This window comes from Sciurus carolinensis, chromosome 11 (assembly GCF_902686445.1).
Source record: "Sciurus carolinensis chromosome 11, mSciCar1.2, whole genome shotgun sequence".
Taxonomy (NCBI): Eukaryota; Metazoa; Chordata; class Mammalia; order Rodentia; family Sciuridae; genus Sciurus; species Sciurus carolinensis.
The window spans coordinates 115,030,160-115,057,482 of NC_062223.1; the positions used below are offsets into that span (position 1 = coordinate 115,030,160).

Below are 27,323 nucleotides of genomic sequence, written 5' to 3' on the forward strand. Positions count from 1 at the left end.
CCTCTGCCTATGAGCAAGATCTTTGGTATTAATCAGTCATGAATTTGAATCTTAGTTCACCTACAAGCTGGGAGACAGTATGCACAAATTCAATCTTTTTGTGTCTTAGTTTCCACACTTGTAAATGGGGTAATAGTACTATCAACTCTAGATACTACAAGGATTAAATAAGATTGAACTCTTAGCTTAATGCTTAGCATATGCAAATTTAATGTTAATTACTACATATTTATTACTATTATAATGATAAAGGGCTATCCCACTGCAATGTTCCCTTGGTAACATTCCATAATAATCCTCCAAAAGATATAGGAGGAAAATTAAAAATCAGAGGATGTTCCTACATGGGTTCTGCAAAATAAAGGAAGGAAGGGAAAAAAATAAAAGGGGAAAATTTCAAATAAGAGAGAGAAAACAAAAAGTAATGAAAGAGGGTATTAGCACAAGTGGATGTCTAAGAATTTAGAAACCAAATAATAAAAATGTTAAAATCCAAACATAATGGCTGTAATGGTTGCAAGTCAAAAAAAGAAAGTAAAATAAACCTGCTTCTAAAATAAAGTTTAAATACCAAGATAAATTTAGAAGAAAGTTTTCCATAGTAATTAGCCACTGCTTGAAAGAATCAGGTTGTAATAAAAAACCCAGGGGAAACCCACCTGAACCACCAGAAAGTCATGAAAAGTACATCAGCTCTTGCCTGAAACAAGTACCACTTACCTGTGTACAAAGAAATAGTTCCAGAAACAGGGGATACTGCTGGGTAATTCCTAAGGACACTGGTGGCCCTGGTTTCCCTCTGAGTCTCCACAGCTTCTTAGAGCCCATAGGACTTTTAAGGCACTTAAATACGTGGTATATTTTGACAACAGCATGTTTTATAAGTCATTTGTCATCAGCAAACTTTAGACAAGGTTAATGAAAGTTCTGTCACTTTAATGTCTAGCCGGCTTTAAATTACAAATGTCATGCGCCATGACTAAAGAAAGGGCACTGCAATAATACCATAAACCATCATCTCCAGGGACACACAGGTAATTGCATAGCTCATTAAAAAACTGTTTTAATTATTAATTGACCGTGTCAGAGTTGTCCTTTGAAGTCAATTTTAATTTTTTTTTCCTTGCAAGCATTATGATTTCAAGCTGACCTACAGAACTTTGTGTACCACCTAAAGCACTAGCAGGGCTGGGTGTGAAGAAAGCTCTCCAATACTTGGAATTATTTTCAAGTCATTTGCAAAGAATTTGCTCATTGGGAGGAAGAAAATGGCAGAACACTTTTTGAGAGGACTGGTTCTCATAATGAGAAAACAGAAGACAAAAAAGTAAATGAATGAATAAAAATACCAAGGAGTTGAGTAAGAACTCTTTTTGTTAAACTGCCTCTCATGATGATGCAAAACAATGACTAAAAATGCTTACAGGAAACCACAGTCCAATTGATTAGAACTTAGCTAAAGTTACAAATTTGACAGCAAGTCAAATTTCATATTTAATAAATAATTCGAGAAACAGGCTGATTACAATCAATTATAATTTTGAATAGTCATCATTCACAATGGACCGTAGTAATTATTCATGTACCTAAATCTATCCTTAAGTTCCACTATTAAGAGAGGAAATAGCACTCTCACATTTTTAATGAACATAGAAAACCTCTGATTAGACAAGAGTATGCTCGCTCCCGCAAGTGTCCAGTGGCAAGACTCAATGAGAAAGGTATAAGCAACCATAATGTCAGATGAAAGAGTTCCCCCTGAATTATTAGAAATCAAACATTTAGTACAAGAGAAAAGAATTTCTCCAAATCCAGATCTGGCGAATTTATCCAGTCCCTTGCAAACAGTCTTTCAAAAAGACACTGCCAACCTTAAGTCTGAATGATTCTTTGTATCCTAAATTTTTTAGGTGAATATGCCTGGTAATAAACACAACTCTTACAAAACAACCTAAAATCAACTGACCCACATACTAGGTGGTTAGGGTGCAATAATGAAGCTGACCTCAGTCTATTTCCATCAATACAAAAACTGACAGCAAGTTTCTGCACCACGTATGCAGGGCCAACAACTTACAATTCAAATCCGGGATCAATTTATGGACTCCACTGTTGTTAATGACCATGCAGGGAGAGTATCACCAGGAAACTGACAGCATCCTCAGGACTAAGAGATCGTCTTCCAGAATGTGAAAATGAGATAAGTCAATTCTGTTGCATTGTCCGCACCTCAAGAATTAAACAGCCACTACCAACTGATAACAGAAATTACTCTCATTGGAGGCTCAACACCTGATTCTCCTTTGCCACATCAAGCAGAGACTCACAGATAAAATTCATACCACCTGCATTTCCTGCATTATGGAAAACTGATCAAGTAAGGATATACAGCAAATCATATAGGAAATGTAAGTAAATAAATATGTAAGAAAATAAAAAATAAGAAAATAAAAATACAGTAAGAAATCAGACTCAGAGAATTGGGGTCAACAAATAAGACTCACAGTCCAAGTCCTATTTCAGACAGACCAGAAACTAAGAATAGTTTCACATTTCTAAACAGCTGGAAAAAAATTTTAAAGAACAATATATCACAATACATGAATATTACACGACATTCAAATTTCAATGTCTATAAATAAAGTTTTATTGGAACACAGCCATGTTCATTCGTTTACATATTGTCTACAGCAGCTTTCACACCACAACAGCAGAAATGAGTAGTTGTGAAAGAGACCGTATGGCCCACAAAGCCTAACATATTTACTATCTTGCCCTTTATAGAAAAAGTTTGCCAATCTCTGCGATAGTAAAATGAGTCCTAAATTCCTAACCTTTGATGGCACATTAAGTGAGTTAGCTCTATCTTCATTCCTTCAAGCAATCCTGATATTTAATAATTTAAAGACTTTCCCAAAAGAGGAGATTTCACAATAAATGATAAATATCTTTAGCTAGAGGGTACAGCATGAGTGTTTCCAAACTGATGATAAAATTCTGTCTCTGGTATACACACGTAAGTGTAATATGCTGTACAATATTCTAATTAAATTGAAGAATGGCTGCACACACCATGTTTCTATTAGCCAGGTTTTCTTTGATTTAGCAGGAGTAATGAATGCTGAATCAGGTTAGGGTTGTTAAGCTTATCTGGTTTTGCCAATCTACTGAAATTAGGATAATAAAACTGAAGATATGTAATATCGAAGACATTTAAAAAGAAAATTCGTTTATCTTCAATTAAAAATATCCACAATACTGACAATAAACTTATTATTCCCTCTTACAGAAAGGTTAGGTTGAAGAAAACAGCACATTAAAAAGAAATTCAGTCCTGCATGAGGACCATGGAGTTACATTTTAGAGGACCAAAAATAGCCTGGTTTTCTTGTGATACCAACATTTCACACATTTGTTGGGGGGGAAACAGGCAAAATAGAGACGCTCAAAATATTCTCTAACTGACAAAACGCTGCACTAGATTTTTTGGCTTCAGTAAAACTAGATTCTCTGCCTTGAGTAGGGAAGGGATAGCGATTGAGTTTCTTGAAATGAGCAAAACTTCGTGTGGGCATGTTAAATTATTTACTTGCTTGAGACTCTGGGGAAGTATATGGTCACCACCTCTGATCAACTTCACCTTTTGAAACTAAAAATGAGATTATGACTCATTTTATTCTCCAGATTTTATGAGTTTATTGACATAAACACAGAGAATATAAACTCCATACTGAAGCTATATCAATCATCTTGGTATGCTATAAAATACAGTATCTTTAATAATATTTATTTTAGGCACCAATTAATTTTATGGGGGAATAATAAAACAGCAGCCTTTTCCTCCCCCTGCAGTATAGACTATATAACAAAATCAACAGATATGAGCCAGATCAATGGGGTGAAAACAACCGTTTTGGAGTCAGTTGGTGATTCCCAGGGCTCAGCAATCTCTCCCTACTCAAACTAAAGCTGCTGGCTCTACTCAGAAAAGAAGAAGCACAGTTCCTCTATTTTCCCATTTCCCATCACTTGGAAGACCAAAGGGGAAGGAAGTATAAAATGGTCAGTGGGCAGCTGAAGAGAAGTGGCACAAAGCTGTGCTCACACTAGCTCTGATGTTGAACCCCAGCAATTCACAACCCTCCTGTGCCAGTCCTGATTATTCTCTTAAAAGTGCTAGTGTGTGCTGTCTTCAAAATATTACACCATCCTTCAATTTAAGTGATCCCATTAAACAATCTCTGGGCATGCCGAGCAGCTGAATGAAAATGAAATCTCAATGATTATTTGAAGTAGGAACCAAAGGACTTAAGGGAAAATCAAAATGTTTTCTGAATTTATTCAAAAACAAACAATTTTATAAACTTCATTCTTTACCACCAACATAAATATATCAAATAAGGAAACATTAGGTTCCCTTATGATGTTTAAATATTAGGAAATTAGTCTTGAAAGATTATGGTCACCTCAGCCCACTTTCACTTATTTTAGTAACATTTAAAAGGGGATAGTGAGACTCTACAATTAGAGGTAGTCAAGCAAAGGTCAGAGGATCATACATGAATGCTGAAAAGTAGATTCAGACAACTATTTTGGATAAGGATGGTGAATTTGGATCAGATCACCATGAGGCTGTAAATACAAAGCATAAGATGACATAGATTATATAATATGAAAAACAGTAGTAGAGAGGTAGCCTTAAACTTAAGTTTAATATTGTTTGAAATTCTGGTGATGCTTTTTAAAAATCATAAATGAGCATAATACCTCTCAGAACCTTTATGCAGGGAGTACTGTGCATGGTGATGTGCACCCATAATTCCAGCAACTCAGGAGGCTAAGGCAGGAGGAACTCAAGTATGAGGCCAGCCTGAGCAATTTAGCAAGGTCCTGTCTTGAAAGAAAAATTAAAAGGGTTGGCAATTTTAAAAATCTAACAAAACAGATTCTATAACATGGGAAACAGGGATGTTACATACTAGAAAAAAAAATACAAAAAGAAGGGATGGCATCATAAACATTATGTGTCAAAACCTTTCAGGGAGAAATGGGTAAATTGACAACTGTCAGAAACTAAGCAAGTATATGAAAAATAAGCCAACTATTCTCATATCAAACCCAGAACAGACTTTTAAAGAGATAAATTAGGCCATGCCTACTCAAATTCTTCTGTAGCATCCAATAAAAAGATTCAGAAGTTTCTACAAGAAAAAAAAAAAAAAGGGTTGGGGGTGTAGCTCAGTGGCAGACGGCTTACTTAGCATGTGCAGGTAGGTCCCTGGGTTGGATTCCCAGTACTGGGAAGGAGAAAAAAAAAAAAAAAAAAAAACTGGTAACATCTTTCAGTACATGCAAAGTGTGATTTCAGAGGAAAATCACAATCTGTAAATACTATCCAGTCACAACTCTCTTCCAACCACTGAGAACTAACAATGGGAAAGCAGACGGTTATGGGAATCATAAGGTTAGTTCATCAATAACTGAGAGTTATTAACATATTATTTAATAACATTATTATTAACACCTTCCTCACTGGGATGTTACAAAGATGAGAGAAAAGAACATATACAAGATATGCAAAAGAGGCCTTGATATAACAAACACATAGTAAATCTTATTCCTACCCTTCCATTATTAAAAAAATATTCACCAAATTTGAAAATGTGCAACAGGCCGCTAGGGCACTATTTCTCAAGTGTGATACATGAGAAGTTTAAGTGGTACATAAATAAAGCTTCATAAATTTAAATAATTGGGATTTTGATTTAAATATGTATTAAAAGAGTCATGCTTTTTTTCCCTCTCCCTCTTTTGCTGTGTTGGGTCGAACCCAGGGTCTCACACATGCTAGGCAAGCACTCCACGTCGGAGTTACATCCTCAGCCCCTAAATATGTATTAAAAGAAGATACAGCCCAACAAATCTGTAATTTCATGGCTAACAATGATAAAGATGAGGTGGGTAAAAAGGTAAATCAAGGTAAGAAGAAATATTATGCAAATGACCCTGACAATATAAAGATATAGGGGAAAGGAAATCGTACAAGAAACACTGTGTTCTAGGAATATAAAATGCATTTAAAAAAAAGGGTTCCTGTCTTCAAAAAGCTTACTATCTAAGGACTGGATGGATTAAGAGTGAGTAAACCAATTAAACACACCAAGTAAGAGTTGATGAATATATATATGTCACATTCAAGAAGAATGGTGTTAAGTCCCTCTTTTCTTGGCTCTCTTAACGTGTATCACATATAAACGCTCTTTAAAAATAAATGAGTTTAACAATTGTCATGCTGAGTTGTAACATAAGCTGATTTGGAAGTCCTTGTATAGTAGCATGTTAGGGATTTGTATGTTAAATCTTCTCTTTGAATTATCCAGGAAATCATTATTTTCTCACCTTTATTTTCTACATAAGAAACTAAGAAAACAAAGGTTTCTGCTGGTTTAACAGCCAAATCACTCAAGACACTTGGAGCAAAACACAGAACAATCTACTTAAAACTGTAAGATCCATGAACACTAAATGGTTTTAGATTTCTGTATCATCCTTAGAGATGGTACATGTGACAGGAATAAGCTGAATTTGCATTTGAAAATAGAGTAAAGCAAACCAAGTCTCCCTTTCAAGGGAAATGGAAGCAAAATAGGTAAGAAAGCAAAAGGATTTTGTAGGTATTCCTGAGGAAAACCACAGACTCCTTAGAAGCACACAACAGGCAGGCCCTTCTTAAAACTCTGACACATCTTAAAAGGCATATTATCATCTCTTAATTTGTGCAATATATTAACTTCTTTCATCTCTTTTAAAGTGCTCCTCCCGCATGATTCCCCTATAAGATTTTAACAGTACATCTGCACCACGTAAAAATTTATCTACACATAGTATTAGTTTAAAAATAAATTAAAAAGCCACAGGCAACTGAAGCCACAGTGAAAGGGAGCCAATGTCTAGGGAGCAAACAGCAGAGAGGTGAATAAGGGGAATAGTCAATGCTAACGGAAATATATAAAACAGAATTAGGAAAAAGGCAAGGAGTAGTGACATTCCCTGAAATACATAAGATATGCTTCTATGGTTTGTATCATACAAGGCGAGAGTACGTTAGTGGCTAATTAGAATCCCATATTAGCTAATAGGCAAGAAGAATAAAGCTTTGAGACCATATCACAGAATCACTCTGTCATATTGACATTCAAACCAACTGTAGCTACTGCATCGATTTTCTTAGAAGCTTTATGATTCAGCTGCCTCTGAACCACAGCTAGAGCAATGCCCACCTGCATCAAGGGCTAACTAGCACTGCAGAATGCACAAAGGTGGCAGAATTAAGAAATTATGTCCCCCCGCAAACTTGCTTAGGAAATATGAACAGTGTAAAACATCTGTAAAAATAAGGTTGGGATTTAATAGAGTTTCTAAGATAGGACTTTTTGAAATATGAAAAAGAAAATCCTCTATTTTCTTTAGAAGCAATATTTTAGTCCAAACAGCTGTTCTAAATTCTGGTTCCTTTGTTTTTGACTTTTTCAGTCAACTATCCTTAGTAACCTTTCATATCAAGAACCAACAGCACAGACTGAAAGAAACATGTTGAAAGCTTGGGAGACCCCAAGGATTCTCTAAGAGCTCCTTTGGGGGGAAAAAGCAACTGATCTTCATCTGTGTAGAGAAACACAAATCCCAGGGTCATTGCCACTAAATCGGCAGACCAATGTGATGAACATTGCCATCAATATGGCTACTCTACCTTGACTTTTGAATGTCAAAAATAATATGGACAGAATTGACTAAGCAGTCTCCAAGGTACTGCCTTTAAAATTTTTAACTTTATGGCCATTAAATATTGAACAGATAATTGGATTTATCCCCTTCAGTGCTTTATGGATGTACAAAGTACCTACCTTCTCCTGTTTTATTCAAATTAATGGTGCTCTTTTAAAGTGTCTGCCCTGGGTGCACACTATAGCCAACTCATTAAAAGGATGCTTCATTTGCTTACCAACTCTTTTCTCTATTTGCTGTGTGAGGGCAAAAACCACACTCCAACCCACATTGACAGTTAAGGGCAAATCCATTGAGAGTCACCCTTAAACCCAGAATTTTCCCTCCTAAACTCAAGTGCACAATGTGATCTGGCCGTCGATTAGCTGTTATCACAGGAAACCACAACACAGAATCCATTTATCCTGTTGTTAATTAAAACATTTACAAATGCTTCTTTACAACTGGGTAGCTTACTGCTACGTTTTTAAATCAAGTCTGGAGAACAGAGGGATGCCAGTTCCTCCCCAGAGGATTAGCCAAATGAAACCCTGGACTGTGTATTGGAGAGGGGAAAAAACACACCCATGGAAAGTCTGTGCAATTCACACTAGCGATAAGGAATTTCTATCAAGTATGACTAACACCTACAAACGTACAATCTGAAAATAACTCTGGTAGAGGTGTTAGTGGAAAGGGGTTAATGGAAATAATGTTTTCATTTGAAACAATATAAATCCACAACTGGCATTCCACTGGCCCATGACCTCCCCTTACCCAATCCTTGTTCAAGTCATTTGCTAGTGTAATTGAAACCTTCTTTGAGAGTCTTTAGATTTCATTTCATGTTTTGGGGACAATGCAGCTAAAAGACATTTACCATCCATCTTTCTTAACATTCCTAATCTAAATAGAAGACCCAAATTCAAGACTGTGCTTTTGATGGATCACTCACCTCCCTATACAGTAGAGCTTAAAGAGATCCTATTATTGCTTTCAGAACCCTTACAGAAAACATACATTCATACTCATTTTAGATTTTATTACCCAGCTGAACAGTGTATATTTATTTTCTTAAATGTGTTTTTAAAGGAAAGAATAGATTTTCAATTAATAAGTCCAAAATAACAAGATAGAAACAGCTAATACATAAAATGCAGGAGGGGAAAAGGGCCCAACAACATGACAAGTTAAAAATATGAAATTGTGGAAATAGGATTTGTTTCCTGAATAAAATGCTAAAGAGGTTTTGAAGCTCTTCCTATGTGTGAGGTCTTTTAATACAGGTCTCCATCTGTTAATTTCTCTTGTAGTTGAAACAGGAAACAAAGAAATGATGCCAGTCAGTCAATGTCATTAATATGACTCCACTAAAGGACATATTTCTAAAGAGCATCTCAATTATACTATTACATATGCATTCAAAACCATGATTTTTATTTTATGTTTGCCTTGGAATGTATGCAAAGTCTATTTAATATGAAGCTGGCCAAGTTTTAATTGATTATAGCTAGGAAAATATGAAAGATAAAAGAGAAAAAAAATAATCACCTCGGGTACCTTTTAAACTAGTAGCTAACTAAATCCAAAAGATTTTACAACCTAACAGAAAATCCCTCCAAAATCCCTCCATTCAGATTGAATGCCCAGACCAACTGATCAGCTAGCTACACAAAGGCAGCACCCTCCCATCCACTTCTGATTTCTTCAGTTACAAGTCACAACTGACCACTATCAAAAACTAAGCGAGGCTGTTGACAAGCCCCTCTAGACATTAATTCCACAGCACTTCTGGTGTATAAGCCACTTTCTTTCCCTGCACTGGGATTTCCTATCTAAGAACAGAACAAAACTGGGCACATTCAGATATTAAGATTACATGGGTTACCTCAAAAAACTCCCTGATGGAATGAAAGAAACAGTTGTGAAGTTTGTTGCTGCCCTTTAATTCTACCAATCAAGTTCTATTCTGGAACATCAGTTCACCGGAAGCTGCTTGGCAGTTCATTAACTGAATCAGAATCAACTGTTGGGAGTCCATCATTCCAGAAGCCCAACTCTAATTGGAACAAGAACATCACAGGGGCAAAGTCCACAAATTCCAAACATTTAGCAAAGTCTATAAATCTCTCCACAACTCAAAGTGGGAAGAACAGTTAAATCACATGAGTTGCAGTATATTTCAGTCTTTTATATTAAATATATTTGATGCCTTACTGCGACAAAAAGAAGACATGTAATCAAGAGCTTACTCTAAAAATGCACATACTTGATATACCCACCATTCAAAGATGCTTTCAAAGTTAAAATAGGAGTGTGGGAACAAATGAAATTTATCATTGGTAAACCAGGGACAGAAAAGAAAAGGGGGGTGCAGGAGCAACAGTGCATGGAATCAGGGAACTTACCCACCAACAGACACAGACAGGGTATGTTGTGAAGTACCTGGCACTTGCCTTATCAGTGAACTGAACATTTCTTATTTTCCACTATAAAAAATCTAAGGTTATCTGCAAGAATCAGGAGTTGTTTTTGTTCCCCTAGAACTCCTAGTAAGTATGCTTAATTAAAGACAAAAAATAATTTAGAAGAATAAAGTAAGGTGATGTTTTTAAACTTTAAGAGAATAAGTCGCATTTCTTTTAAACAAATTGCCAACTGCCAGCAGGGATACCTTTATATAGAATAGCACACTATATCTTTTTATAGTATAAATTTTGCACTTGGAAAGCATCTCAGTGTTCTACACAGTCAAAAAGTAAAATTAATAAATAAGGAGGGACCTAAAATGAAAAGCAAAAGAAAGTAAAGGAACATGAATGTACTTCAAATTCATAGTTGAAGGAAGGAGAGAAAAATATGAATAACGTTAAGTTATGATCTCAGAATTTTATATATACTCTATTCAAAGAAAGCCTGGAGAAAAAACAGCAAACATGTCCTGGACATTTTTTTAGGAGGTTTGTTTTCTGTAACAATATAGTCAAAGCAATTCAGAATCTATTTTTAGTCGTAGGACTGAGTAAATGGGCAAATGTGTAAGGAACCAGAATTTACACGATGGAAGAAGAATAAAAGAATTAATGAAGATAAGAAGCCCCTGTGGAAATGGTTTGGACTTGGAATTACTTGTCTGAACTCCTGATTCCTAAAATATGTGCACATATGCAAATGTGCATATTATTTTTCTTAATTGTCCCCTAAAGGCCTAAAAGTGAATCCATTGTTAGTAGCACACCTCACTCCAATATTGGTTTCTAATACCTTTCTCCTCTAAAAAGAACCAGAATTCCTCAGAGAAATGACTGATTGAAAAGCCATGGCAGAGAAGGTACAAGGTGAGCCTAAAACATTTTAGGCCAAAGAAGAGCTAATGGGAGCTTTAAAAGCTAACCAGATGGGGTTGCGGTTGTGGCTCAGTGGTAGAGCGCTTGCCTCGCATGTATAACGCACTGGGTTCCACCCTCAGCACCACATAAAAATAAATAAATAAAGGTATTGTGTCCATCTACAACTAATTTAAAAAAAAAAAAGAGCTAATGGGAGCTTTTTAAAAAGCAAATAATAATGGGAGCATGTCAAAGGGACACTAAAGGCAATTTGAAGGGGGTCACACTGATTAAACCTAAAAGAATCCAAACATCAAAATAATTTAAAAAGTAACAATAAATCACTAAAAAGAAGAGTCTATGAGTCAATATGATAGATACATAGATACATAGATAAAGAGATAGATAATGGGAGGATGAATGAATAGACAGATGGGTGGATGGATGGATTCTGTATAGAAGAATTCAGACTACTGACTCTTAAATGTTGATAGACTGCTATAGTTGGAAAAATGTATTTTTATAGAAAAAAGACTGGATCAAGAAAGGATTATCGATGGATGTCAAACCTTAGTTCCCTTAGATTTAAAAATGGAAAAGATATTTGCATAGCCTTAAAATGTTTTCTTACTTATTGCTCATTAGTTTCTATATTTCGTAACTAACAGTAGAAAGATTAGATGATACCTTGACCAGATAACCAAAATTAATATCACCAACAAAGGGCAGAAAGGGTACCTCTGGATATAGTACTTTTAGAATGATATATAACTTAAGTATTATTCTAGTTGGGAATACAGAGTTAATTTCATCATAAGGCAATCTCAGAAAAACCAAAAAAATGGACCTTTTATACAAAAAGGGGGGTCTTTTTTTTATGTCAATGTTATAAAAGACAAAAAAAAAAAAAAAAAAAAAAAAAAAACAGGCTGAAGAGAACTTTTTTCCACTTAGGAGAACTGAAGAGACACAACTAGTTGCAATATGTAATCTTGCACTGGATTTTGTATGGCAGAGGCAGGAGGATGCTATAAAGCACATTGTTAGATCAAGTAACCAAACTGAAACATGGACAGATTTGACAAACATATTCTATGTTAAATTGCCTGAAGCTAATAATTATAGCACAGTTACCTAAGTAAATATTTTTCTTTGGAAAAATATTCTGAAGTATTTGGAGGCAAAGGGACATGATGTATGCAATTTATTCTCAACTGGTTCAGGGGAAAATGCACAGTATGAGAAAAATAGGAAAAAAGAGAAAAAGGAGGATGAGTTCACAGAAATGACAAAGCAATGGAGCAAAATGTCAGGAAGAGGTGAATCACTGTGGAAGGAATATGGATGTTCTTTGTACTATTCCTGCAACTTTTCAGTAAGTTTGAAACACAGTTTCAAATAAAAAGTTAAAAAAAAAAAAAAACACTGTCTTCTCCCACACAGCCTAGTGAATTTAAAATAACATTGACAGTATTCTTCATCTCATATTCTTATTTCTGGAAACATCACCTAAATGTGGAGAAAATATTATGTACAAAGATGTTTGTCACAGTACTGTTTATAAAAGCAAATACTTGAAAATATCACATGCATTTTTAAAAAACCAAGGGAATGATTAATTCAATTATGCTATGTAAATTCAAAAAAGCACTAAGCAGTCTAAATGTGTATACAAAAGTTATGACTATTGGAAATATAAGAAATAATATTAAGTGAAAATAACAAGATTAAGGATGATACATACAGTCTGATCACAAGTAAAGCAGATAAAAAGGAACAGAATCATATAAAAAGGGCTAGAAAGAAATCTAAGAAAATGTCAACACTGGTCATCTGCCTCAGAAGATGGTTTATGAATGATTTTTTTTCTTCTTTCTGTACTCTTAAAATATAAAATATTTGCATATAATCTTATTATTAAAATAAGTTTTATTCTTAAAATAATAAGCAGGTATAAGCTTCACTTACTTAAATTCTTCAGGAACACCTGTCACATAAGTAACTGACACTACCTGTGGATGCCCAGCTATCCAAATTTAATCTGAACCACTTTTAGTCCCAAAGATGGGAAACAAAATAGAGAAAGGAAAAGCCATACTAGGAGACAGACTTCAGCGCAACTTATTTATTTCACACTGTGAATCTATGTGAGCTTCCTTCCTCCTTATTCTGATCCATATGGGATTAATTGATTCCCTGCTATCCCACCTGTTCCCATCTCACAGGAGGGAAAAGGAAAAGGGTGCTAGCTGGGCGTGGTGGCGCACGCCTGTAATCACAGCAGCTGGGGAGGCTGAGGCAGGAGGATGGCAAATTCAAAGTCAGCCTCATCAACTTAGCAAGACCCTGTCTTTAAATTAAAAAAATATAAAAAGCGCTGGGGATGTGGCTCAGTGGCAAGTGCAAGAGTTCAATCCCTGGTTAAAAAAAAAAAAAAGAAAAAAGAAAAGAAAGAAAGAAAAAAAGAAAAAAGGAAGGAAGAAAAGAAGGAAGGAAGGAAGGAAGGAAGGAAGGAAGGAAGGAAGGAAGGAAGGAAGGAAGGAAGGAAGGAAGGAAGGAAGAAGAAAAAGGGTGCTTGCAAAAATGGATCATACAGAAATGGCATCTCTGACCCCAGAGGACAACCTGGTGAGCTCAACAGTCACCTCCTCACTACTCCAGCTCAGATGTTCAGGAGCATGTATGCAAGCTGACTTCTCCAAGTCAGCGCTAGTCAGTACCTTTGAAATTCTACAGGTGGAACGGAACAAGCCCTGTTATTCTGGGAGATGTCCAGAGAACCTGTCTTCTCACAGTGTTCACTATCATATTCACAGAAAGCGAGAAAAAAAAGGAATGGGAGAGGAGAGAGAGAAGAAGAGAGGAAGGGGGGAGAGAAAGGGAGGGAGAGAGAGAAGAAGGATAGAGAGAGGAAAGGCAGAAGGAGTAGGAGAAAACACTTTTGATTTAAAAAGTAGTAGGTGGCAATGATCAGATGTAAATGTTTAGTTAATTGAAAGGTTGAAAAGAAAACTGAAACAGCATGGCCTTTGCTTTTCTAATAGACTCCCACAGTCACTGCCAAAAGGTCAGGCTTCTTCTTTTTTTTTTTTAAAGGGTATTAAGAGAACTGTGTGTGACAAAACAAAAGAGGAAGTTTCTAGATTAAACAATGATTACAGCTCGGCTCCTGTTTAAAACATCCACATTTGTAAGCATTTAATTATATTTATTTCTTAATGTACTACAGTTTGACTAATCTTCAACTTCAACTGAATCTCATAAACTCAGCCAATGAAATAATTAAAATTCTTTTGCCAACTTGATTTGGATGAAAAAGTCAAACACTTCATTTAAAATTTATGTGATGCACATTCATAAGAATATACTAATTTCTCATTCAGATTTCAAATTGAATCCATTTAATGACTGCCGATAGCAAAGCAATAGGAATGCATAGAAGAATAGTCATACAATTGACAATTACCCAAAGTTTCTATCATGTTTTATGAATCAACAATTGTCTCTAAACTTGTGAAAGAAATCAATGTGCATTAGTATCTAGAATCTTATAACCTGTCTGCACTAAACTATAAAAAATGAGTACAATTAGACATACAATTTAAAGAATTCATCAATCTGAATGAACAAAAATAAAGAAGTTCTCTATGATCCCATGTTGCCTTTCAAGGCAACACAACTCTGTGCTGTCTAGTTTACCACTGTTTCTTCCTCTGCGCATTCATGTTCTTTATCAGCAAAATGGTTACAATAGTCTTTCAGACTTGAGTGATGAATGACAAAACAACATAGTGCCATTCTAAAATGTGAATGGCCTTGGAACACAGTGCCAAAAACCAACTGCAATGGTTAGGCCAGAGAATAAATAACATCCAGCAACATTATCGAATTCTAAAACAAAGCAAGAAAAAGCAGTAGAAGAAAAGGGGGTGGAAAGGGCAAAAGAGGAGGAAGATGGGGAAAAATCCAGACATTTGAACACCTAAGTAATGAAAAGAGAAAACGCCCTCTTTTCACTGTTCTTGTTTTCCTCTGAAACAAAAAACCTAGCACTAGGACTTAGTGCAGGATAGATCAAATTATTTCTCACCAGATGATGAATAAATCTTGCTCTAGTTTTACCTCTTGCTTCTCCACACTCAACTCACATATGCACTACTTCTTTTACAGCTACACACCACTCTGACACACATAAGTCAGAAGGTCACACTCTGCTGCTGCAGCAGGAATAGCCTAAGATTAAAGTCAGGGTTCCTAAGGATGCATTTAGACAGGAAGACTTGCTTCCAAACCCCTCCAGCAAGGTAAACTGGAGGAGTCTGAACCAAGGTGAATCGTGATGCCTATCCTACTAAAGAGATCGTGCACAGCACTTAATTAAATCTGACTTATTAAAAAAAAAAAAAAAAGGCAAGTTCACAGTGACGATTTCATTGTAAGAACACATATTTCTACACTAATAAAAACAGTAAATTCAAATCTTGTTCAAAGTCATATTCTCATTATGGCCAATCCTAACCATTCATTTATAATTGTAACCCTTCCCCTAGAGTCCATGGTCCTTCCTACCCAGCTTTATTTTTCCACAGCTGTTATCACCCTTAAAAGACTATTTAATTTGCATTTAATTTGCTCACTTATTATGTTAATTGTTTGTTTCTTCTCCCTCCTGCCCATATAAGTTCTATAGAAGGTGGGATATTTGTCTGTTTAGTTCACTAATATACTTCAGTGCCTGGTGCATAATAGATACTCAATAAGTGTCTGTTAAATGAATGAATCATTCATTAAGCTAAATGATTTCTTAAAGTTCTTCTTATTCAAGCAGAAAAGGCAAAAATTAGGCAGGGAGTTTTTAAAAAGTCATAATAGGACAGATAAAGGGTTATTATCTTTACTCTAAAGAGCCTATTTGCATTGATTAAACATGGGCGCATGCGCAATTACTCGCTTGCATTCTTAAATACTGATTCAGAAATGGGTAAAGGACCTAAACAACTACTGAAAAGAAGAGCAAATGTTTTAATGAACATTTGGAGTGAAATAACTTCACCAATAGCAAATAAACACAAATTTAAAAAAAATTACATTTTTCCTCTGTGTAATTATCAAAGACCTTAAAAAACAAACATTCCCAAACACAATGACAGTGCAGTAAAATGGTTACTTCAAGTCACTAAGAGTGAAATTAAAACAATCACTCTAGAGCATAATTTGGAAATAAGAATTTCAAGTGAAAAAAAAAAATGTCCATATCTCTGACCCAGGTATTTCAATTGTGAAAATATAGACAAAGATCAAAAACAGAGATGTTCATCAAAGCATTATTTATAATAGCATAATTCTGGAAACAATTTAGAGGATTAAAAATAGAGAAGCAGTTCAATCAATTATGGTACATCAGAAAATCAATTATTATATATTCTTTGGACATATGCTTAAAGCATCTTTGCCAAGATGAAAGATTGCAAATAATACAATGTTAAATAAATAAAAGCCAGAGATAAGTAAATCTGAACCATGCATAGAAATATGCATAGAAAGTAGAAAATTATTAATATTAAGAGTACATATCTTGAGTGAATAGGATTACAGCCTAATTTATTCTCTGAATGGTACTTTTATAGATTTTTAATTGAAATAAATATGCTCTATTTTATAATCAGAAAAAAATGAACAAAAAAGATTTCACATAATTGGGATAAAATACACTTTCAAGGGTTTTCATTATTAGCAATAAGATGAATAAAGTCTTAGAAAAAAAGAAGTAAAAGTTAGCAGTATCTGGAAAAAAACACATTTTGAGGAAATAAAATACCCTAATTCCTCTCTTAAAAAAAAGAAAAAGCTATAGCTCTAAATAACCTTATAGGGTCCTTTCCATCCAAATTTCATATTATTAAGTTTTTCTTTTAAAATTCAATATAAAATTTGACAGGGAATCTATTCACAGGTAATCTTATTAGTTTTAGTTCTTAACCCACAGAACAATGTAAGAGGAAATAAACTGGGGGGGGGAGGGGGAGAGAATAGAACGCATTTCTGGCATTAGTACTATCTTCACCTTGAATATAAACTTAAATTATTGATAATGAACTTTTCAGTAAATCAGTCAAATTTGAGTTACTGACCACAGTGATAAATCATCCACTAGTGGATTTAAAAAAAAAAATTAAAATTTTTTTTTAATTTTTTAAAAAATCCACAGAATTTATTAAAATTTTTTTAAAAAGAACACTTATTTAAGGATAGTCAGAAGAAAAATTACTCAAGCTCTTGGGGGTACAGGGAGAAAAATCATTTAGACTATTCTAAACAAATTCAAATATTTAAAACAAAGAAAATGGTTGTGCTTACATATCCAGATCTATAGACTTAACAACATCTGCACCTGCTCTTTGGAGGTCTACAAGGCTGTGTCAACAGAAATATGAGCATCCTTTGCAGTCATCCGACAGTACTGTTTCATGAAATTACATCAGATCTCTATCTAAATCAAGTTTTTTGGGCTATCCATAGATGGAGTAAAAGAAGGTGAAGGGAAAGTAAGAAAATTCAAGCAAACCTATTACTTTTCTTTTAAGCTCAAATATATTTCTTAAGGCTAAACATCGGAAGCAAGATGCTTGGATACCAACATTTTCTTTTATAACCTTTGCTTTGTATCTAGCTCCAGAGGGAAAATCATGTTTACAAGAACCACGAGACATGTGAAAAGCAATAACCAAGATAAATGAAAAAATGCCAAGTTAAGTTTTAGTCAGAACTTTATTGCAAAGGTACTTTGTTTTATGAGATGAAGAAATCTACTTTTCCTCATCTCCTCTAGCGTTACTTATTGAAAAACGAAAACATGATTAAACTATTCTTTTAATGTCATCTCATCATTTATAAAAAGCTTAAGGAAAACAATTTGCATGCAGGCTGAGCACACTATAGAGATGGTGTATGATGTGGAACCCAGTGTCAAAAACTAAAGTTCAATTTCCAGTGCTAATCAAGTCTCTAAAACTGAACTCCATCCTTTTCCCTACTAGCTGGGTGATTTTTTTCATTTCATAGTCTTAACTCAAAGTCTTCAAAAATTTTGAAGTAGATTTTTCAAAAAGACAAAATAAAAAGTCAAAGAAAACTCCAGAGATTACTAATGCTCATCCATTGTTCATTTCAGAAGAAAGGGAAAAATTAGCAGGTTTGATTATTTTAATGGTGTGAGAGTACTAGGTAGATATGGTAGAAAGTAGGGAGGGTCACAGCAGATTTATAAAATCAAATACATCTGTGATATTTAGATTTGCCCCTGATATTTTAATTTTCAGTCATTAATACATAGAAAGCACTGGTTTATCAATTTTTTATGTCAGAATCACCTGGAGATCTTCTAACAATTCCAAGACCCAGGCCAAAATTCCCACAACCATCAGAGCACAATCTTTGCAGGTGAAACCGAACAGTAAAGTTTTTAATGTGTCCCAAGTTTGGGGAGTCGCTGACATAAAGCATAGAAATCAAACTAAGTCTTCCACCTTCCTTCAAGATTTGCCACAGATGTCAGCCCAAAGAATTAAAATAAGGGAATGGGAGAAAGAGAAGAAAACGAATCACTAATCCAAACATTAATCTATATCTGCTTTTTTAAAAAAAAAATTTACACCAATACTCAGTACTGTTTCTAAAGCTGTCTCAACAAAACAGTGGGGGGAAAAATCATCATTTTAAAAGTATGTGACAGGGCTGGGATTGTGACTCAGCAGTAGAGTACTTGCCTAGCACGTGTGAGGCACTGGGCTCAATCCTCAGCACCACAAAAAAATAAATAAATAAAATAAAGGTCCTTTGACAACTAAAAAATGTTTAAAAAAAAAAGTACATGGAAGATTATGCTGACATGAGTTTCGAAGCCTCATATCTTTAAAAAGGATGTTGATTTGGGTGAGCAGACAGAAAGGAAAAACAGTCTTATACAAACTCAAAACCAGGCTATGCAGATTCAAAGGTGAATACCACAGATTTCTAATGACAAACTGGTAGCAATTAGATGTTTGAAGAATGTGAACTTGCTTACCCTGGCCTGCCTTAATGTTTCTTTCAATAAGGGAAAGGGCATTGAAATCTCCTATTAAGTTCAAAGATAGAGAAGGGAGAGGAAAAAATCCTAAACACTGTAATTTCAATTTGAGAGAGAGAGACTTGTAGCTAACTGTACATATTATTTAATCATAGCACCCAAATTTTACTCATTACATAGCATTTTCTTCCCCTGCAAGTTTTTTGTGTACCCTAAGCTTTAAAAAAAAAACACAAAAAAACACTTCAGGAATATGCATTCTATTTGTACTATTGGTTCATGACATTCAAAAGGTTCATTATGCACACAGCACCACCTGTGTGCTCAGCTTAAATCTGTGGAAATCTTTTATCCCTAGGAAAGAGTCTAGATTATTTTTATGCTATCCAAATGGGACAATGTCCCAGATACCAGATGACAAAGGGGCCCCTGAGGAACTATCTAATGTGAACGTGCTTATGAGCACTACAAAATTTGGCTTCCAAGACACCTCCCAGTTTGGCAGAGTTTCTACAAATGTCCACGAATAGTAAAGATGTAGTTGCTACTAGTTGTATGACAAAGGGCAGAAGGCAGGAAGCATGTCCTTGTGCATACAATCACATTAAGTTTTAAGATACAAGAAATTCCCTTAGAAGCAAAGCAGAAAAAAATGGTGTTATCAATTTATGTGCTACAACATGGTTGTGCTTCGTTACTGTAGCATAGGATTAAAAACATAAATCTTGACCCACTCTTCCAAGACCTAAGGTCAGGCTACATAACAGTTTTTCCTTAGTGCTGGCTTTGGCATTTTAGTCATTTCAACAACATTTATGATGGGCCAACCTTCGACAAAGCATCGCTTAACTTTTTTTTAGAGTACGTAAAGGTGAAAGGAATTCTTCTCTGCAGAACGAATATGCTGGAGATTAACTTTAGAGTTGTTCTCTTTCACCCTAAATTTTCTTCTGCCTCTATCCTGCAGTGAAGTCACAATACATCTGTGACAAAATAACTCCCATGGCAACAGGCTGACATCATAAACACCAGATTAAGACTTGGCTGCAAAGCCAAAGAAGATGATGGGCTGGGAAGAAAGAGGCTATAATTCAAACAAATCTCTTCCATAATAGCTATGGGAATACTAAACATTACTGGCCAAGTAAATTGCTTTTTGTATAAGTGTTCCCTTTTTTGAAGTTTGCCCCAGTGTGAAAGTCTCTCTGTAAGTCAGAACCTTAGCATTATTTTAATGTACTGTTCTGTATTTAATAATCTTAGGCTGCAGACATTAGTCTGTTACCATGGGAATGACAGCAGCACAAATACAGGATTACGGCTATCAAGCAGGAGAAAAGAAATTATGAATAAGCCTCGTTATGTTCAATAATTAGCAGCTACATGGAAAAAAACAAAACCATGAATTTAGGTTGATGCATTTATCTCAGTGTTTGAATACAACTCTGAGTGTGTTATTGCTTTAAAATGAGATTCTAACAAACTGCCAAAAAATTCTTGACTAGCAGTTGCTACTCAGAGCTATAATTTAAAAACTCATCCTGTCCATCGCTTTCTTTTCCTATTTTAATTCTTTCCCTGCAGAAGACTGGTAACTAACAGGCAATACATAACAGCCCAGGATAGATTCTGGTATCTTCAGCCAACATATTGGGGGAAAAGCATGGAAATACTGAACATTGCTGGCTCCTTTACCTTAGTCAAGTACAAAAGGAACAGCTTCCAGGGAGAGGCTACTGCCTTTCCCTTGCGTGGAAAGGCTGTATATGGAGATGTAGAGTGCCACGCTAAGCATGAGGCTCCTGCCCAATCCAAGAGAAGCAGAAAATGAAGGTTGCTGTTAGTAAAGCGCTAGCCTAGAGTTCTACCACTGTGGATATGTGACCCCAAGCAGGTCTTTCTTAGAGTTTCAGTTTCATCATCTTTGAAGTGGGAACAACAAAACAGAAGATTTACTTGGACCAACACATGATCGCTCTACTGATTTTTCTTTTAAAGTGACAATAAGGGGGTATTGTACTCTATGACATTTACATGAATGACTGAACAAGTATTCCATATAGTTATTAATTACAGAAACTTTACTAAGTGCAGGAAAAATTAGAAAATGATGGATAGAGATTTTGAGATTTCAGTAGACTGCTAAGGTGATACTTCTCTAAACCAAAGATTATATTCAAATATAGAAGCAAATATTTGAGGAATGCCATAGCACTACATCCTCTGAATATTTGGGAAAATATTGCTAGACTTATGGGGTCCTATGGAACCAATCACCCTTTCTGCACAAGTAGCATTACACTGTATCCCATCTAAATCAGATGGCAGGAACAAAATCTTAATCTACTCTTAAATAATAAACACCCAACTAAGATCAATAGCTCCGTGGTACCCTCAGACATTCCAAATCCCCTCTTCCTTGGGGTTTTTGCATTCTATGGCAATGGCACAACACTTCATTGGAGGAAAGTAATTTTAGAACATGCCATCCAAATTAACTGGTCGTGAATAGGCTCTGATTAAAATATAAAGGGCTTTTAAAATAATTTAAAATGATTCACTGGAACTAATTTGGAGATATTTTAATCTCTGAATGTGCAATGAACTGTAGTCTCCCTTGGCTCCAGCCTCTCCTTAGAGAGGGACATTTCTCACCATTGGGCAAGAGGTATTTGAGCCATACAAACTAAAGTGCCCATGACTGCGTTTTCCACTGCCTTTTCTGATAGATGTTTTTCCAACTCAGGCATAGTTCTCTTCCACTTTCAAAATCAGATTGTATATACTTCCCCTTCTCAGAGAATATTACTCATCTGTTTACTAGGTCAGATAGCTAGATAATTCTGAATACAACGATGTGACAATTATTTAAAGAATCACATGAGATCATGTGTTTAAATTCCATTTTAGATTAAACAAAGGAATATTTTCCCAACATAACGTTCTAACATACTCACAGGGACTCAACTAAGGACACTTACGAAACAATACCTAAGCCACACTGAAGTAGGCTTTTCTAATGTGACTAGGAAGTTCAAGGACATGTTTGCTGCTTTGGAAGTGCCTTCTTTAGACCCACTACAGATTCCTTCACAAAATCCTTTGGTGCCTGGTCTTCAAGAGTCCCTGAATCTCGGCCAAAGACACTTGAGATATAGGAAGAGAGCTGATCTCTATTTTCCCACATTCTAGACCTTGCTGTTTCTTTCTGAGTGTTTAAAGAACTGAAGCTGGAAAGAAATATTTTTAAATATGACTGTTAGAACACTGTGATAAGCATAAATATTCTCTGATTTAATCTTCCCGACAATCTGATGAAATAGGTTATCATTATACCTCCTTAATAAATGAGGACATTGAGAAAGAAAAAGATATCCAATTGACTTATTGCACAATTAGTAATGGAAGAGTGGAATTCAAACATACCACAGCTCCAAAACCCAAGATCTTTCTAGTATATTCTTTTTTTTTTTTTTTTTTTTTTTTTTTTTTTTTGGGTGCTGGGGATCGAACTCAGGGCCTTGGGCTTACAAGGCAAGCACTCTACCAACTGAGCTATCTCCCCAGCCCCTCTAGTATATTCTTACTAAAATCCAGTTTTCTTGAAAGCAAGAATTCTGACTTTTTTCTTCCGTGTAATCTCAGAGATCACTCATGTAAAAGAGTTCTTAACAAAACATTTATAACAAGTGAAAGAGGCAAAGGTTTAATGGGAAATTATCTATTATCTTTTGTCAAGCCAACCCCCTTGCCACATATGAGGACTATGACTTACTAACACAGCAGCAAAGACGAGGGATGGAGCTTAAATATCCATCCATTCTTAAGTTGATGTATCCAAGTGCAAGACTCACTTACCTAAAAGGAAGATGAGAAAAAAAAAAAAAAAAAAAAAAAAAAAACCAGTTATTGCAAAAATAATAAGAAATTACCTCTTAGAAACCATCTCTATTAAAACATTAAAATACACTTGATTTTATAATCAGCATAACCTGAGCCCAATAGTACAGGAAGATCTATTTTTTTATATCTCCCAGTTTTTCAAGCCACTTCTCATTCTTCGTTACTGGGATTTAATTTCCCTTATTTTTCTGATCTTAACTAAACCAGTCTTTATCTTTTTGAGATGACAGAACATCTTTAAAAGACTGATGAATCCTCTCTCCAGAAAGTTCTACATAGAACCTCTTTCATTTAATCTCAGTGGTTCACGGTCCTGCACTGCAGTCCACCCACTAACCTACATGATGAATATCTGATAGAGACCAGACTTGAGGGAATCTAAATCTTCAATACACTTCAAATTTACTTCAGAATCCCAGATAAACTTTAAATTATTCCTTAAAAATGTCTGTAATAGATGTATAAAATTCTGCACCTAACAAATAGAAAATGCACATTCTTTTAAAGCATAAACGACAATAAGCAAAAAAATTAGTCAATGGTAGGTAGCAAATAAAGTCTCTAGAAATAAAAAGGAAACACAAAGTATTTGGATGTTACCTAAATCTGTTGGTTTTAAAATTCAAAATTTAAATAAATTAAAGAGAAACCAAGCAAAGAATGCCCAGGAAAATCTAAAAAAGAAAAGCAGTATATGCATGTCTATGTTGTTTGTATGTTGAGGTGGGATGGGCCAAACCCTACTAGGTATTAAACATATTGTAAAGCTTCTATAAGTAAAATAGTGTGGTTTTGTTTCTTGAATTTATATACACAGCAATGAAGCAAACCAAAAAGCTCAGAAACTGACCCAAGAGTACATAGAACGTTGGTATATGAGAAGGTAATATCTCAAATAAACGGGGAAGAGATAGTTTGGAAAACTGGGTAGCTACTGGAAAAAATTAAATTGCATACATATCTCACATTCTATACTAGAATATACTCCAAATATAGCTACAAAGATACATAGTATGCACATGAAGGGATACTCGGCACCATATGTCACCAAGGAAATGCAAACTGAAAACAATAAATACCACTACACACCTATAAGAATAACCAAAATCCAGGACACTGACAGCACCAAATTCTGGTGAGAATGTAAAGCAGCAGGAAGTCTCAATCATTGCCAGTGGGAACACCCAGTGGTTCAGCTACTGTGACTGTTTCTTACAAAACTAGACACACTTTTTTCGTATGATCCAGCAATTACGCTCTTGGTATTTACCCAAAGGAGCTGAAAACTATGTCCATACAGAAACCCACACACAGATGTTTATAACAGTTTTATTCTATAAACAAATGAGTTATCAGGCCATGAAAATACATGAAGGAACCTTAAATGCATATTACTGTGAAGGAAGGCAATGTGAAATGGCTACCTGTTGCATAATTTCAATAATATGACATTCTGCAAAATTCAAAATGATGGAGATAGAAAGAAGATTGTGATTGCCAGGGCTTGGAAGGAGGGATGTACGAATTGGCAGAGAACAGAGGACTTTAAGGGCAGTGTGAATACTTGGTATGGCATTATAATGATGGATGTTTGTAACTACACATTTGTCTAAACCCACAGAATGTATACCGCCAAGAGTGACTCCTAATGCAAACTATGGACGCTGAGTGATAAAGATGTGTCAGTGTAGAGTTTTAACAAATATACAACTGTGGTCAGGGATGTTAATAATGGGAGATGTACATATAGGGAGACAGGGAAATGTCTGTTTTGCTCCTAATTTTCCTATGAACTGAAAACTGCTTTAAAAATATAACTCTTTTAAAAGAACCTTATCCCACTCCCCCACAAAAAAAGTTCATGTAACTATTGAAAGAAAACAGGTGAAGTCCATAAATTGAGAGTAGAAAAAGAAAAGGCATTTCCAGAAATAAAAAACAATCAATAATTTTGTCTAGGTTTAAAAAAAAAAAAAAAAAGCTAATGATGTACTTAGAAAAAATGTTTGCAATTCATTAGGCAAGGGGATAAAATGGGTAACATAGAAAGAGTCCTAAAAACTCTTAAAAAGAAAAATACTAACACCCTTATGCAAAAAAAACATAGGCAAGAGGTATAAGCACGAAGGGATTATGCAGAAGAGTGATTTAAAACAACCCAATTGACAATAGTCAATTTTAATCATAAAAAGAAAATTACATTCATTTTTTACTGATCAGATTTACAAAACTCTAACATTTGACAGTATACTCTATGTGTGAAGCTGAGGCACCTTTGTACATTGCTGGTGAGAAAGCAAAAAGGTATAAAGTCCTAAAAAATGGAAGAACTTAGCAAATTTTAGCAAAGATGTAGAGGTAGATTTATAAACCAGTATGAAGGTAAATTTGCTGGAGAAAAAGATGGACTCTTCAAAAATTAGATCCTTAGTACATGCCATACATCAAAATTCCTAATACATTAAAAAAGTAAAATATAAAACACTGAAACTTTAAGAAGAAAGAGGGAGAGGGAGAACATCTTTATGACCTTGGTGGTAAGGAAGGTTTTTTTTTTTTAAAGGAGGCACAAAAAACACAAACCATAAAGGAAAAGATTGAGTTTGCCTACATTAAAATTAAAAACTTTTGTTCAACAAAGGATAGCATAAACAAAGTAAAGAGACAAGCCATAGACTTGAAATGCATATAAGTAACAAAGGATTAGTATTCAGAACATAAAGACTTTCTACATATCAAAAGAAAAGACAAAACAATCCAATTGAAAAGCAGACAAAGGATCAGACCAAGTAACTGACAGAAGAAAAACCCAAATGGCCAATAAATGTGCAATGAAACTCTGCCTCAGGAGTCAGGGAAATGCAGATTAAAACAAGGAGATACATTTTCACTACCAACAAATTGACAGAAAAAATTTTTATTATCTGGCAATACTAGCGTTCGAGAAAATATGATGTGATGGGAGTCTCACGGAAAGCCTGAGAGACCAGCAGTGAGCACAGTCCCATGGGTGAGCTTCATCCAGGAAACCAGGGTAACCCAGGGCAACTCCACTTCCAGGTGTTCCTCCAGAGAAATTCCCGTACACATTCAAAAGTAGAAAATACACAGAAGACACATGCAAGAATGTTCTTCCTTTTACTGAGGATGTAGTAAAAAACTGGAAATGACCTAGAAATCCATCAAGATCAGAATAAATAATAGTGGTATAGCCACAAAATGGAAAAATATAAAGCAGTGAAAATTTTAAAGACCAAAGCTACATGCATCAAGATGAATAAATCTCACAAGTAAAATGAAAGTAAAGAGCAAATTTCAAGAATATGGCAGCACAGTATTATGGCTTTATTTATGCTTACTTTTTATTTATAGATGTACTTATTTATTTTTGCAGTGCTGGGGATGGAAGCCAAAGCCTTGTGTATGCTAAGCACAAACACCATCTCTGAGCAACATCCCTAGCCCAGCACGACAGTATTTATGCCATTGTCAGTATTTTGTTTAAAGCATGCAAAAATACTACAGCATATCTATAGACACATTTATAAGAAAATGACTAAAACAGACAGGGTTGATCAACACTAAACTCAGAATTTTACTTTAATCCTATGAAGGAGGGTGGAGAATAAGGTAAGGGAACAGACAGGCAATATGGGGTTTGCTAATGTGGCAAAGGGTTAAGATGTGACAAAGCCAAGTGTGGTTATGGATTCCCTATATTATTTTCAACTAGGTTTGCTATAAATATCAAATACATCATTTCAAAAAGAATACACATCATAAAATGTGGGTCTTTTTGTTTTTTGTTTTTTTCTTTGTTTGTGTTTTGTACCAGGGATTGAACTCAGGGGCACTTAACCACTGAGCCACATCTCCAGCCGTTTTTCGTATTTCCTTTAGAGATAGGGTCTCATTGTGTTGCTTAGGGTCTCAATATGTTGCTAAGGCTGGCTTTGAATTCGTGATCCTCCTGCCTCAGCGTCCAGAGTGGCTGGGATTACAGGCATGCACCACCAGGCCCAGCTAAATGTGGGTCTTTACTAGACTCTCCACATGGATTATGCTTAACTTGTTTGGGTTTTTTTCTTTTTTTTTTTTTTTTTTTTTCAGTTTCCTCATCATTTTTTCCTTGATTTTATATTGGCATGTAAATAAACATAAGGAGTTATCTTTAAATTCCCTATCCTAAAAAGAATCTCCTTTCTGTGTCTTTAAAAATATCCTAATCCTTCTACCCTCATTATTCATATATTCGGTTG

General features: G+C 35.1%; 1 protein-coding gene across 8 annotated transcripts in view; it reads right to left on the reverse strand.

Annotated features, from left to right (window-relative positions):
• Cadm1 (cell adhesion molecule 1) overlaps positions 1–27,323 on the reverse strand; it is a 314,452-nt gene that overhangs the window by 194,149 nt on the left and 92,980 nt on the right. The window contains exon 1 of one of the 8 annotated variants that reach the window (XM_047516638.1): positions 22,937–23,003. The exons of the other annotated variants lie outside the window; for them this stretch is intronic. Coding sequence (XP_047372594.1) covers positions 22,937–22,982 — 46 coding nt within the window. The 5' untranslated portion in view covers positions 22,983–23,003. Of the gene's footprint in view, positions 1–22,936; positions 23,004–27,323 lie in introns of those variants that run through there. 8 annotated transcript variants of the gene reach the window in all.